The 14695-nt window shown below is 37.8% G+C and overlaps 1 protein-coding gene across 2 annotated transcripts in view; it reads right to left on the reverse strand.

The window, feature by feature from the left end:
- Nucleotides 1–14695, reverse strand: part of VPS8 (VPS8 subunit of CORVET complex) — a 259046-nt gene that overhangs the window by 209286 nt on the left and 35065 nt on the right. For both annotated transcript variants that reach the window (XM_026454890.1, XM_026454891.1), the window contains 7 exons: nt 12802–12926; nt 11975–12061; nt 9423–9490; nt 7981–8134; nt 7818–7877; nt 6167–6274; nt 1298–1378 (listed from right to left, as the gene is read on the reverse strand). In XM_026454890.1, coding sequence (XP_026310675.1) covers nt 1298–1378; nt 6167–6274; nt 7818–7877; nt 7981–8134; nt 9423–9490; nt 11975–12061; nt 12802–12926 — 683 coding nt within the window. The remainder of the gene's footprint in view (nt 1–1297; nt 1379–6166; nt 6275–7817; nt 7878–7980; nt 8135–9422; nt 9491–11974; nt 12062–12801; nt 12927–14695) is intronic.

Genomic DNA, 14695 nt, shown 5'->3' on the forward strand with positions numbered 1-14695 from the left:
AGTTAAAAATGTAATGTACAACTAAATCAATAAATTATGTAAAGAAAAGATCTATTTCATCTATATCCTAAAAAATTACATGTTATCAAGTTGAGGAAAAAACCCTTTTTCAGTCTTTTTATTAGAAAAATGAGGAATTGCCTTACATTTAGGGTTGCCTATATTCATGCATCTACAGAATGTTTTACCAGACACCAGACATGGATGTGCTAAAACGTTATTAATGATGGGAACCCAGAAATACTATAATTACTTTGTTCTCAAAATTAACAAACTATTTGAGAGAGAAAAAATAAAATTTGATACAAAAAGAAATCTCTCTCTTTTTAAACCAAGAAGTGGCCGGGCATGGTGGCTCACGCCTGTAATCCCAGCACTTTGGGAGGCCAAGGGGGGCAGATCACGAGGTCAGGAGATCGAGACCATCCTGGCTAACACGGTGAAATCCCATCTCTACTAAAAATACAAAAAATTAGCCAGGTGTGGTGGTGGGGGCGCCTGTAGTCCCAGCTACCCAGGAGGCTGAGGCAGGAGAATCGCTTGAACCCAGGAGGCGGAGCTTGCAGTGAGCTGAGATCACACCACTGCACTCCAGCTTGGGCTACAGAGCAAGACTCCATCTCAAAAAAAAAAAAAGAAGTCACTCAGGATTGAGATGCACGGTAGAAAGAGAACTCTGCAAAGTTTTCAGCCACAAGAAAAAAAGAGGCTGCATGAGCTGCTGAACCAATTTAAGACAAAGCTCAAAAATACAAAAAATGTTTTACAGAGAAAGCAGGGCAATGATCCTCAAAAAACTCACCTAAATTCTTCTGAAGCCAAACTCCCCTTTGAGCTAAACGAGACATTACATTTCTAATTCTGCCTGTGTTCAGCAGGACATAGGTTGAAAGGCAATAATTTATGGCATCACACCACATTCAGACTTTATTCAATATAACCAGGACTTCCTTTCTGTGTGTGTGTGTATACGTATGTATGTGTATATATATATATATATACACTTTTTTTTTTAAGAGACAGGGTCTCACTATGTTGCCCAGGCTAGAGTGCAGTGACTAGTCACAGGAGCGATCACTGAGCACTACAGCCTCGAACTCCTGGGCTTAAGCTATCCCACACCTCAGCCTCCCAAGTAGCTGGGACTACAGGCACGAGCCTTGGTGCCTGACTATCCATATTTCATATGATCTTAAAGGTAATAATTCTTGGCAGAAATCCTGGTAGCTTTAATAGATCATAGGTTCAGAACAATTACATGAACTAAATGGAGATATTTAATTTGAATAATACTCACAGTAAAGTTGATGAGGTCATAGTATAGGTGAAGATGCTTTTGCTTAGTAACATGTATTGCTCCAGATTCATCTCTCTTTACCTGATGATGAAATAAAAACAACCTAAAAACCAACTACTGCTTGAGGGACTTTTTTAGGTATTTAATTATACTCCACCTAGAATATCACATTTACCCGTTATCCCATTCACTGTAGATAAGCCAAAAGTGCTGATAATTAAAAAAATGATTATGAAAGTAGAAAAAAAATTATTTGTTCCATTATTTACACCAAAATGCAGGGCATATCTGGAAGTGGTCTAGTTGTCAGTATTGACAAATGCTGTGACATAGTTTTCACTCTGTTATAATTCAGAACAACCTAACTTTATCACATCAATGACTAATTAAAATACAAAAAGGGCCGGGCGTGGTGGCTCATGCCTGTAATCCCAGCACTTTGGGAGGCTGAGGTGGGCGGATCACGAGGTCAGGAGATCGAGACCATCCTGGTTAACACAGTGAAACCCCGTCTCTCCTGAAAATACAAAAAACTAGCCGGGCGTGTGGTGGGCGCCTGTAATCCCAGCTGCTCGGGAGGCTGAGGCAGGAGAATGGCATGAACCCAGGAGGTGGAGCTTGCAGTGAGCTGAGATAGCGCCACTGCACTCCAGCCTGGGCAACAGAGCAAGACTCTGTCTCAAAAGAAAAAAAAAAAGGAATGGTGACACGGTGTGAGGAAGTCAAAAGTCCATTAAAGAAAAAAAGATGCTGCAGTATGTGAGCCACACTTTTCTGAACTATGATACTATTACGAGAGGACTTCAAAAAGTTCATGGAAAATGCATACAATGAAAAAACTATGCATGGATCTCAAAAATTGTTTGCACCAAAATAAACTCGTACTAACTTACTATAACATGTCTGAAAAGGATCTAGTTTGAGGCATTAAGAAGGAAAGACACCAGTTTGAAAAGAGCCCCAAAGAGCAACATAAATTCTGCTAAAATTGAAGCAAGAACAAATATCAAATTTATGGTGAAGCTTCGGTGGAAGAATGGTAAAATCACTGATGCTTAATAAAAGTTTATGGGAACAATGCCCCCAGAGAAAGCAGCAGTTTACAAATGGGTAACTCGTTTTAAGAAGGAACAAGATGTGAAGCCTGCAATTGCAGACCATAGCCATCAATTAGCGAGGAAAAATATTCATCTTGTTCATGCCCTAATTGAAAGAGATCAATGATTAAGAGCAGAAACAACAGCCAAAACCATAGACATTTCAACTGGTTTAGCTTGCACTATTCTGACTGAAAAATTAAAGCTGAGCAAAGTTTCTACTTGACGGGTGCCAAAACAGTTGTGCCCAGGTCAGCTGCAGACAAGAGCAAAGCTTTTAACGGGAATTTTAAACATGTGGAATCAAGATCCTGAAGCATTTCTCTGAAAAACTGTAACAGGAGATAAAACATGGTTTTACCAGTGTGATCCTGAAGAAAAAGCACAAGCAAAGCAAAGGCTATGAAGAGGCAGAAGTGGTCTAGCCAAAACAAAAGCAGACCAGGCAAGAGCAAAGGTCATGGCAACAATTTTTTGGGATGCTCAAAGCATTTTGCTTGTTGACTTTCTGGAGGGCCAAAGAACAATAACATCTGCTTATTAAGAGTGTGTTTTGAGAAAGTTAGCCAAAGCTCTGGCAGACAAATGCCCAGGAAAGCTTCACCAGACAGTCTTCCACCACAACCGTGTTCCTGCTCACTGCTCTCATCAAACAAGGCCAAGTCTGAGAGCATTTCGATCCACCATACAGTACTGATTTGGCTCCTTGTGACTTCTGTCTCCTAATCTAAAAAAAGTCTATAAAGGGCACCCATTTTTCTTTAGTTAATAATGTGAAAAAGACTGCATTGACATGATTAAATTCCCAAGACCTTCAGTTCTTTAGGGATGGACTATATGGCTAGTATCAGCACTTTAAAAAGTATCTTGAACAAGATGAAGCTTATGTTGAGAAATAAAATTTATTTTTATTTTTTAACTCCATTTTTCCACAAACTTTTTGAAGTTCCCTTGTGTAATTCTAACAGCCCAAAATTTCCCAAAAGGCCCTTGAGTGTCAATCTTTTATTTATTCGTATATATAAATACACTCTATATCCTCAGTCATCCTTCTCCCCTTCTGCTCCAAGGTAACAGAACACTGAAGAAACATAAAGCATAAGATGCGCCTGACTACCTGAAATTCATGGCATTCAATTCAACCTGGGCTTTCTTGTACCCTCCCCATAGTAGTATAATAGATGTCTTTCCCTTTAAGTCACAATTCTCTTTGCCTTCTGGCCCCATCACTTACAGTGGTGACCTCGCCTGATGTTTTAACAGAAATCTGAGACCACTTAACGTGGGCTTTTCATGTGCACCCACCTTCATTTCACTAAATCACTTCTCCCTTAAGAAAGGATCCTGTGGTAAAATGAACGTGGGATCTAGAGCCATATGTCTAATTCTAAGTTCCACTATTATACCCGTGTGACCAAGGGCAGTCACCTACTCTTTCTCAGTTTCCTGAGAATATATGGTCCACAGATGCTAAAATGTTTACTGTGTGGCCCTTTACACAAAAAGCTTGCTAACCCCTCATCTAGATTAATAATGATTGGCCTAGACTGGTAATGGAGTCATCACAGGTTCCTAAGTAATTAAAGTCATAAAGATGTGATTAAAGTGACATTTTAGGAAGATCAGTCTAGAAGTAGCAAAAAGCATACATACAGAAGGCAGGAGAAAAATTAAAGGTTTTTCTCAATAAGGCAGGTGTAAGGTGTTTAGACAAAGATGGTTGGTTGCAGTGAGAGTTAAGGGATGACAACTTTCAAGGAAAAATAAGTCTTCTCATCATATTGGATCTAGAGACTGAAGGACATGAATGAAACATCCCACTTCTGACTTTGCATTTTAGAATCAAGAAACATTTGAAAAGAGACTGATTGGGGAGAAAATGATGAAGGAATATTTCAATGTTTTGAGCTGAAAGTGAAGGCATGACTCTCAAATGTTGTATTGGGGATGTTCTAATAAAACTTTATTTATAAAAAACAGATGGCTGGCCAGATTTGGCCCACAGGCCACAGTTTGCCAACCCCTACTCTCAATCTACCCCATATATTCAATTATATTTTCCACCACAACCTTCTCTTTGTCATTAATTCTATAAACATTTATTGAATATTTACAATATAAAGCACCGTCCTAGTGGCTGGAAATATAACAGTAAAGATGGTCTCTAGATTTACGGACCTTTCTGTCTAGTAGCGAAGAGAAACATTAGACAAATAATTTAAAAAGTGCTCGCCGGGCGCGGTGGCTCAAGCCTGTAATTCCAGCACTTTGGGAGGCCGAGACGGGAGGATCACGAGGTCAGGAGATCGAGACCATCCTGGCTAACATGGTGAAACCCCGTCTCTACTAACAAATACAAAAAAAACTAGCTGGGTGAGGTGGCAAGTGCCTGTAGTCCCAGCTACTTGGGAGGCTGAGGCAAGAGAATGGCGTGAACCCGGGAGGCGGAGCTTGCAGTGAGCTGAGATCTGGCCACTGCATTCCAGCCCAGGCGACAGAGCAAGACTCTGTCTCAAAAAAAATAAAAAATAAAAAATAAAAAAATAAAAAGTGCTGAATGTGGCCAAGCACAGTGGCTCACACTTGTAATCCCAATATTTGGGAGGCTGAGGCGGGAGGATCACTTGAGGCCAGGAGTTAGAGAGTCAGCCTGGGCCTCAGTTAGAGACCCACAATACCTCGCCCCTCTTTCGTTTTTGTTTTTTTTAAGTGCTGAATATTATCAAAATATGTATGTAACTAATTTAGTTCAGAGGTCAGGGAAGGCCACGTTAATCATGAGCTGGGAGACAATGGAAGATAGCACAGAACTTTTCTGGCAGAGGCAACAGTATACGTAAAAGGCACTGAGGCCAGAGACTAGTTAGGAAGCTATGGCAGAATCCAGGCTAGACATGTACATGATTTAGACTAAGGAAAGAGCAATGGGAGAGACAAAAAAGGAGAAATTCAAGAGATTTTTGGAGGTAGAGTCAATAGGGCTTGATGATAGGGCACATATGAACAAAGAAAGGTAACTGAAAAGTAACTCTTAAGTTTTTGGCTGGAGGAAGTAGGTAGACAGTAGTGCACTTGCTTCACTGAGCTAGGAAACCCAAGAGATTATTAATACAAAGGCACATTCTTGCCTCTGTGACTTCAGTTCATCTCATTTCCAACAATATGCATACCCAGCCTTCCTGCAGTAGTTGCAGTATGTCCTTCATAAAGCCATTAATACCCTCTCTAGTCCATACCAATCACTTTGTACTCTGAATTTCTATCAGGTTGATTTTCATCACATAGTTCAATCCTTAAACCATTTTCTGTAGTAATAACAAACATACTGATTTTGCTTTTCAAACAAGATTATAAGCTGTGTGAAAGATGAAATCATGTTGTATACTTTCTTCCCTCCATTGCTACTTGTGCCCATCACAGTGTAGAGGACACAACAGGTGCTCAATGATACTTGCTCTCTAATACACACATATGTAGTTACATATACATTAACACATATTCACATTCATACCTTTATACATTTACATACACCATTAATTATTTGTCAAAGAAATGGAGCTGAGAAATAAACCACAAGAGGTTATGGAGCTGAGAGTGATCACCCTTTTCCCATGCTAATCATTAAAGCCTCAGATAAAAATTAAATAGGTTGCACTCTCTCCAAAGACTTATGATAGTAACACAAATTTATTTGACACATTATTAAATTACTGATGAATAAAAAAAACTACAACAGGCTTTCTAATGGACGTAGCATCACATTAGGACTTACCAACAGAAAATGAACGACATCTCCTCTGCAGAAGGCAAGCATGGGATTCACATAATTTTGCACTGCTACAAAGTGCCAGGCCAGCAGTGGCACACTGGAAGGATCCATCTAAGTAGGGAGATGGAAAAAAAACATCATCACAGTTGATAAACAAGGGGACAAAGAGAAAACTGTGGTTAAAAACAGCATCTGACTAGTGTTCCTTGATAAAAACTTTCCCCAATTTCTCAGTAAAGCAAGAACTAACTGGGAAGTGTCATGAGGGAACTTTCTGGGTTGATGGTAATGTTCTACATCTTGATAGGAATTTGAGTTACAAAAGTGTTAAGCATTTGTCAAAGTTCAGCAAATGCACACTCAAGATCTGTGCACTTCTTTGTATGTAGATTCTACACCTAAGGAAAAACCTAAAGAAGTATTAAACTCTAGCTAATAATATGTATGCTAAATATTTAGGGGAAAGAATACTGGTTTCTGAAATTTCCTTTGAAATATATAAAAAATATAATTTCATAAGTGGACAGAGGGATGGGTATATGGACAGATATGTAATAAAGGGCAGTAAATGTTATATACAGAATTTAGATGGTAGCTATACAAGTATTCAATGTAAAATTCTTTCAACTTTGTTTGAAAATGTTTATAATAAAATGTTGAAAAAAAACCAATAAAAACATTTAAGAAAAGCAAACACATACTACCATGAAAAAAAATCTCGATTTGCCAATGAAGCTAATCTAACAAATGTTAATGGCCATCTAAGCCAGTTTTGCCATCTGAAAGGACAGACCTACTTCCCCTAGGGCCCAGAGACACACAGGGTACCAACAGGAAAACAAAAGTGAGTTCCTTCACCATAGGGGATGCTTTCTGCACCAGCCAGAGTTCTGTACCACCAATCTCCATCTCATCCTATCAATACCTCTCCTCATATATACATTAGAAGATCACAACTCTGAAAATAACCAAGAAGAAAAGAAAGGGAAAACTGGTATATAAATAACACATGCCAGGAAGTATCATCCTCCAAAGTAAAATACCAAAGGCAGAAGCCAGGGACAGCACATGTAGTAGCAATCTACAGCACATATGACAGTGGGGTCTACTCTATCCACAGTTCAGTGCCAAAGCTGCAGACAGTGAGTATAAGCCTGTCTCAGCACAGGAGCCATGTAAAAATAAGTATCTTTTAAACACTGAAAATCAAGGCTTGGACTCAATAAATCAACTTATCCTTCAACTTTAAATCTGATAAGGGAATTTTATTGCCCTCAGAAGGACACTGAATGAAGTAGGAAATTCCAATGCATGAAGTTAGGTGTGACCACAGAGTGCCAGGAGAGCAATATACAGAGACTGTCAAGTTGAGGTTAAGAACAAAAGCCAACTGTATGCTGTCTATGAGAGAAAAGCTTAAAGGGATAAATGTAGAAAAGTACAAGATCTCATGCTCCCTAGGACACTGTGCTGGTCATCAGCTTATAACGCTTTGATCACCTTAAGGCAAGTCCAGCCAACGATCTCTGGAGCACTGACTTTCATCCTGTCTAGTTTTCTGACAATCTCATAGAATTCACCCCTTGCAAGTCATCTCTCTCAACCTCCTGACATGGTCCTTCCTTTAGCCAATAAGATGGAGGGACTTACTTACCCGGCCATAGGGAAAAGTCATCCATACTTTCAAGGATGGTTTCAATCCAATGACCAGTATCTTTAAGAGAAAAATACGTTTTCAATATTGACCTTGTAATTTGCAAATATTTGGTATTCAAAGTTTCTAAACGTTCTGAGTTTTAACTTCTAAATGCACTTACTTTTGTTAAGGATGCCATGGCCAATAATGAAAACTGTGTGATGGGATGATCTTTCAACTCAGGCTTAGAATGCAGAGGCTCAATACAGCAGACTTCACCCTTGGAACCACTGAACAGACATCTAGATTCACAGGTTCTCACTCCCATCACTCTCCTGAAAATGTAATTAGAAAATTCAGAATCAATTTAGCAATGATTCAAGGCACTACTATCTCTTGCTTGGCCTACTTTAATAGCCTCCTACCTCCTATTCTTAACCCCCAACAATCCAAGCTCCACAGGACTGCAGCATGATCTTTTTATCATATAAGTCAGATTCATTTATTTTTCTGCCAAAAACAGTCTACTGGCTTGCTACTGTACATAAAAAATAAAATCCAAAATCTTCCCCATGTCTTAAAAGGATATGATCTGGCTCCTCCCTTCACTCCTCTCCCACTATTATGTTCCTGACAAAGTCACACTCAAGTCATGCCTGCTTTCTTCAATCGCTCTAGCAGGCCAAGTTTGTGGCCACCTCAAAGTCTTTGTGTCTGAATGTTCTCTGCCTGGAATATTTCCCTCAGATCTGTGCATATGTTGACTGGCTCACCATTCAGGTATTTTTCCAGATGTTGCCCCTTCTGAGAAAGGCATTCCAGAATCATCCTCAAGTGCAATCTAGCGCAATCCCCTGTCTTGTTTTCTTCGCAGTACTTAGACCCATCTGAAGTGATTTCATCTACGTGCTGGTTTGCTGTTTCCTTACCCTTACTGCAGCTAGAATGTAAGTTCTCTTAGAGCGTAAACTTTGCTTGGTTCACAGTTATAACTCTGGGGTCTAGATAAATACCTACACATAGGAGATGCTCAATAAACATTAACTGAATAAGAAGTATTTTTTTTCAGAAATTACTTTGTGCTTAGCATTGTTAGAAGCTATAAGAAACACAAGAAACAAAGATAGTTGTTAACCTTGGAGAACTTATGGAAACATAATACACAATGAATATTATGTTCTACTTTTCAAAAAACTCTGCTTCCTAAATGCTCTTTGATATGTCTACACAGTCTTTGCTCTTAAAGAGCAAACATGGCAGTTCTAAGATAATTAAAAACCTGTTTACACCTGCCCATTATGATTATAATCAACTGGGCCTTGAGCCTAAACCAAAATTAGTGAGCTACTCCAGAAGAGTGGTCCCAAGCTTGACAGCACATAAGAATCTCCCAGGAAATAGGAGTCTAGAATCCCAACTCAGATCTACTGAGATAAAACTCGGGAGGACCAGGCCCAGAACTCTGTTTGTTCTATTAATATAAGCCTTCCCAGCTAATTGCAACACACAATCATAATCTACTCTCAATTACAGGGGCTTTCTAGACCTCTTCATGTTCAATTTCAAATCATTTAAACAGAGCTAGTCTTTTCATTTGTCAACAGATGTCCACCAGTCTCTTACTTAAATGTCAATTCAAAAACAGAGCCTCCGCTGTCATTGCAAATTGCAAGAGTTGGGTCATCTGTAAACTAAACAGAGAAGGAATTTATTTTCTTGTAGATTTTTAAACAGTCAAGTATTAAGAAGGAAAAAATTATACAATTTTGAAAAACTACAATATACACATTTAATAGCTTTTGAAATAACCTAAACTAGATTTAGTGCTCATTACTCTAAACATACAAACTTACCTTTCTTTAGAGTAATAATGGTCCAAAATCTTTAAAAAAAAAACAGAGGCTTTCAAAAAGCAAAATCACCTTTCGTCAGGATAAAAGAAAAATACAAACTATGATTGATAAAAATTCTAAAGTTCTCTACTTGGGTTCTTACAATAACTTTTTGTAACTTGCTATTATTAAATAAATGAGATCCTCTGGTTACATTTGCACCTGTCCAGTTTTCAGGAATAGTGACTCTAAAAAATACTTGGTATCTCTGAGAAATAAACTTATCTGAATATGTCTTCTGAATAACTTAAGTCCACTGTATCTAAAACATTTTAAGTTTTCATATACAACTCTTCCCAAAATGTGCTACAACTCTTCCCAAAATGTGCTACCTCCTTGATCTTCTTCCACAGCAAAGACATCAGTTATCACTACCTAACTTAGAAAACTCAGAATAATAAATAATGTTCACAATGACAGACAGTCCTAAGGTGACCTGAAGTATGGTCAATGTTGTAGGACACAAAATGGAATAAAGTGAACTTGTGCCATTTACAGTGACTATCCTCCCTAAACTCAAAGTTTGGCAAACCATCCTAAATGGCATGCCTTAGGTTCTCAGTCAGGGATGGCTGAGGTACTGGAGGCCACTGTAAAATTCTTCTTCCTTTACCCAAACACACACATAGTTAAAAAGCCCCACAACTTTGCTCTTACGGCCTAGATGAGCGGTTGCCAGAGTGGGAAGCATATACCCTAAGTATGTGCATGAAATGGTCCACCGGAGTGCAGGAAAAATAACAGAACTTGTATTTGTTTAATTTTCTATTTCTTGTGTATGTGCTTTATAATGTACATAAAACTTAGTACAGTAATACATTCATATAAATACACACATACACATAAATACCCATAAAGAATGAAATTTCAAATTGTTATTGATGAGATACAGGCTTAAGTTTGAAGAACAACGTGTAGGAGTATTAAAATGTAAGTGGTTGATGTCAATAGAAGACTTCAGAAATATTCAACCCTATGTATCTTACTCCAGTGTTATTACTACATGTACCACCTTCATCACCATTGTCAGGCAACATGATGACTCCTACTACATATTATTTATCTCAACTGCATTCTTCTCTTTTCTCTCTGCCTTTATCTCTTCTGTTTCTTATTCTTTCTCCCAACATTTTTTTCTGCAAAAGGATTGCTCTTGTATAAACACCACCATCTAGTTTTTCCTTCAATCAAGTATTTATTGAGAGCTTCTATGGGTAAAATACAAAAATAAATGACAAACAGATTGTGATTTCAAAGATGCTCATCTAAGAGAGATAAGACCTATATACAAACAACTATAACATATTAAAAGTCGGCACAAGCCATATGAAAAGAGGTCAAGATATATTGCCACAATGCTCTGAAAGAGGAGAAATTCTCTCCACTTTTACTTTTTTACTTGTCTTGGTTGTTTTCATTGTTACTAAATGTTCCAACGCTGCTCTGTCACAGAAGAGTTTTTTGCAACTAACCTAGAGAGAGACATACAAACTCCAGATGCTTCCAGACTTTAAAAAGGATACTTACAGATGACAGAGCTCTGCAGAGCTAAGCAACAAAATGTGTACATGATTAAAATCTAGAAGATCTGATTTTAGACTTTTATAGTTATAATCCTTTACCTTTTATGCTTCTGAACATGAGCTTGATAGCATGGAAGAATCAACATTCACACTGTATTTATAAATGAAATCTGTTACCTAAGTCAGTTTATTTTTTCAGGCCTGTAAGGAGAAAGCCAAGACTAGGATCTTAATGCTTTCCCTTTAGAGGCCTGAAAGAAAATAAACCAATAGATTCATTTCTAAATATAATCCAAACCTTGGTTCTTTCACCATCTGTTCCTTAAACCTCAGGCAACTCCCAAAAAAGGGTGACAGAGCACACTACCTAAGCAATAAAATTTGGATGAACTAAACAAAGGTAAAAAGACTTTTTAAGAGTTCCATATGAGTTTCAGCAGGGTGCTGCCCATCTTTACTGCCAAACTCTAGTCTAGCAACACATCAATTTGCCCTTTTTGCCGCTATATCAATTAGACTTCAGTACAACTTGAAGCTGAATATTTCCATACTAGCACATCTCTAGTTTTAACCTGGAAAAACAGTATGTTGGGCTAGTCAAAAGACAGCTCAATGTTACGGATTCTATTTATGAGGTAATGTTCAGCTTCATGTTAAATACATTTTTTGGACTCTGATTATCAATATAGAGAAATTTACTTTAAAATAAACACAAAGGCATAATAAAAAAATTATTAGAAAAAGAAAATAAAGCTATTACCTTGATATGCAATATTGCTGTTCCTGGAGGATGAGCATCTGTTATTGATCTTAGAAGTTTTCCACTGGCCAAATCCCACATGGTGATCTATAAGACAACTAAGTGCTTTAAAAACAAATTTATTGCTCTTTTTTGGACTTAAGTATCCTGTCTTCTGGTTGGGATAATCTATTCCTTGACTATAAACATTGCAGGCAAAGAACTATAAAGTTAAAACATACCTAAAGGTTGCAGATCCATTAAAGCACTGAGCCTTCATTCGATCTTCATTTACCCCTCATCCTGTCCATCCTACTTTTCCCTTTAGATTTTAAATGTTCTCATACTGAGAGACAAAAGATATTTCTCTAATAAGTCAATCTGTTTAGCACTGGTAAAAAGTATAGGAAGGCCTTACTGCCAAACTAGCTAGGGATGTATAAATCGGAAGATGAAAAAAACCATAACCTATTGCCAGTTTCAGAAGTAGAAAAAAATGCAAAAATCGTTATCCAGGAATGCAGAATCTTTCTAAAAAGCAGCCTCCATTATTTACATGACTATAAGGAAGTACATTTTATTATAACACCCCTGGTTGGTTTACAAAAATTATTTACCCAAATGGACACATGAACTAGGATATAAAAAAATTACAGACTCTGGGTCAGTTGATAACAATTAAGGAAAATTTTGAACAAGACAAAAATCAGATTCAGCAATCTCTGGTTAGCTCTACAAACATATTACTTCATAACACATATTTTGTGGTCTTTGATCTAAGATATTAGTTTTTTTAATTGATCTTATTTTAACATTGTCTTATGAATTAAAGGAAGTTCATATCTTACCTGTCCTTTAGCAAAGCCACAAAGAAGTCTTGAGCAATCATTGTTGATACTGAGGGCAGAGATAGCGCCATACTGACCTCCAACACTAGTGCTACCCAGACAGAGTCGCAAAGCTTGATTCTGATCTAAAGAAAGCAGTTTTTAAAGTCAAGTGAAAGAAATGCAAGAGCGTGAATACATCCAGTACAGGCATGCTTTCAAAGACTTGGGAAGTGACAAGAATCCAAAGCAGCAGACAATGAAGTCACATTCATTTTTAAATATATTTACTGGGCAACTAGTAGATGCTGGGCATTGAATTAGACACTTAAAAATACAGGAAAAAAAGGCCGGCGTGGTGGCTCATGCCTGTAATCCCAGCACTTTGGAAGGCCGAGGTGAGTGGATCACCTGAGGTCAGGAGTTCAAGACCAGCCTGGCCAACATGGTGAAACCTCATCTCTACTAAAAATACAAAAATTAGCTGGGCATGATGGCTCACGCCTGTAGTCCCAGCTACTCAAGAGGCTGAGACACAAGAATCACTTAAACTCAGAAGGCAGAGGTCGCAGTCAGCTGAGATCACACCACCGCACTCCAGCCTGTGCAACAGAGTGAGACTCGGTCTCAAAAAAAAAAAAAAAAGAATACAGAAAAAAAAAGATCTACAAGAAAGCATAATATAAAATGCTAATGATAAGCCAAAAAATCCATATGAAATCTGTATCTCCTTAAACAAACCGTCATCTGTCTCATCCTAGAATTGTATTTCTTGCTATTTTTAAGATGCAAAGTTATGGGGAATACCATCGTCTTTTAAAATAACTACAAAACTTCAAAACTCAAGAAATTTAATTTAGAATTTGGCTGAAATTTACATTTATATTATCCATAAAGAAAATTTACTAAGCAAATTAACAGTGCAAATTACAGAGTAAACATTAAAACGACTTCAGAAAATTATTTCAAACATCAAAATTTGATATGCTAAAAGTGGCTGGGCGTGGTGGCTCACACCTGTAATCCCAGCACTTTGGAAGGCTGAGGAAGGAAGGGTCACTTGAGGTCAGGAGTTTGAGACCAGCCTGGCCAACACAGTGAAACCCCATCTCCACTAACATAAAAAATATAGCCGGGTGTGGTGGTGGGCACCTGTAATTCCAGCTACTCGGGAGGCTGAGGCAGGAGAATCACTTGAACCCAGGAGGCAAAGGTTGCAGTGAACCAAGATCATGCCACTGCATTCCAGCCTGGGTGACAGAGCAAGACTCTGTCTCAAAAAACAACAACAACAACAAAAAGCTAAAAGCAAGTAATTCAAATATCTATTAGATTAAGTTTGATAAGGGTGAGGATCTTGCCTTAATCACCTCTGATTTCTCCAGGAGGCATTCAAATATTTATTAAATTCTGCTATCTAATAATTAAAAGAAATTTCTCTAGGATTTCTCCTAGGCAATGTTTATTTTGTCTAGAGTTCATTATTATACACACTTGAAAACAATGAAATTAAAAATTTAAATGTCAGAAGGCATGCCTACAAAACATAACTATTTAGAAAAAAGCAAAAAACACCGTATTTCCACAAACTGGAGTTTTCTCAACTTCCCCAGCACTGTTTGTGCCTCCCTTAATTATCTATGTGCAAATTTGGGGGTATGTCTTACTTCCCCTATTACACTATGACCTCTCTGAGGGCTAAGATCATGGCTGAATTAACACTCCCAAAGTACCTTGCTTAATGCTTTGTGCTTAGAAGGCATCTGACAATCATCTGAAAAGCTTTCACATTAGCCAATTCTCCTTCTATAAGAGTAAATCTAGTTATCAGACACAGTCATTCATTCTCAAGTCTAAGGAATAATATTAGGTCAGTCCTTTTGTCCATTCAAAGTGAATACTATAAGAGAATTTT

Source organism: Piliocolobus tephrosceles, chromosome 2 (assembly GCF_002776525.5).
Source record: "Piliocolobus tephrosceles isolate RC106 chromosome 2, ASM277652v3, whole genome shotgun sequence".
Taxonomy (NCBI): Eukaryota; Metazoa; Chordata; class Mammalia; order Primates; family Cercopithecidae; genus Piliocolobus; species Piliocolobus tephrosceles.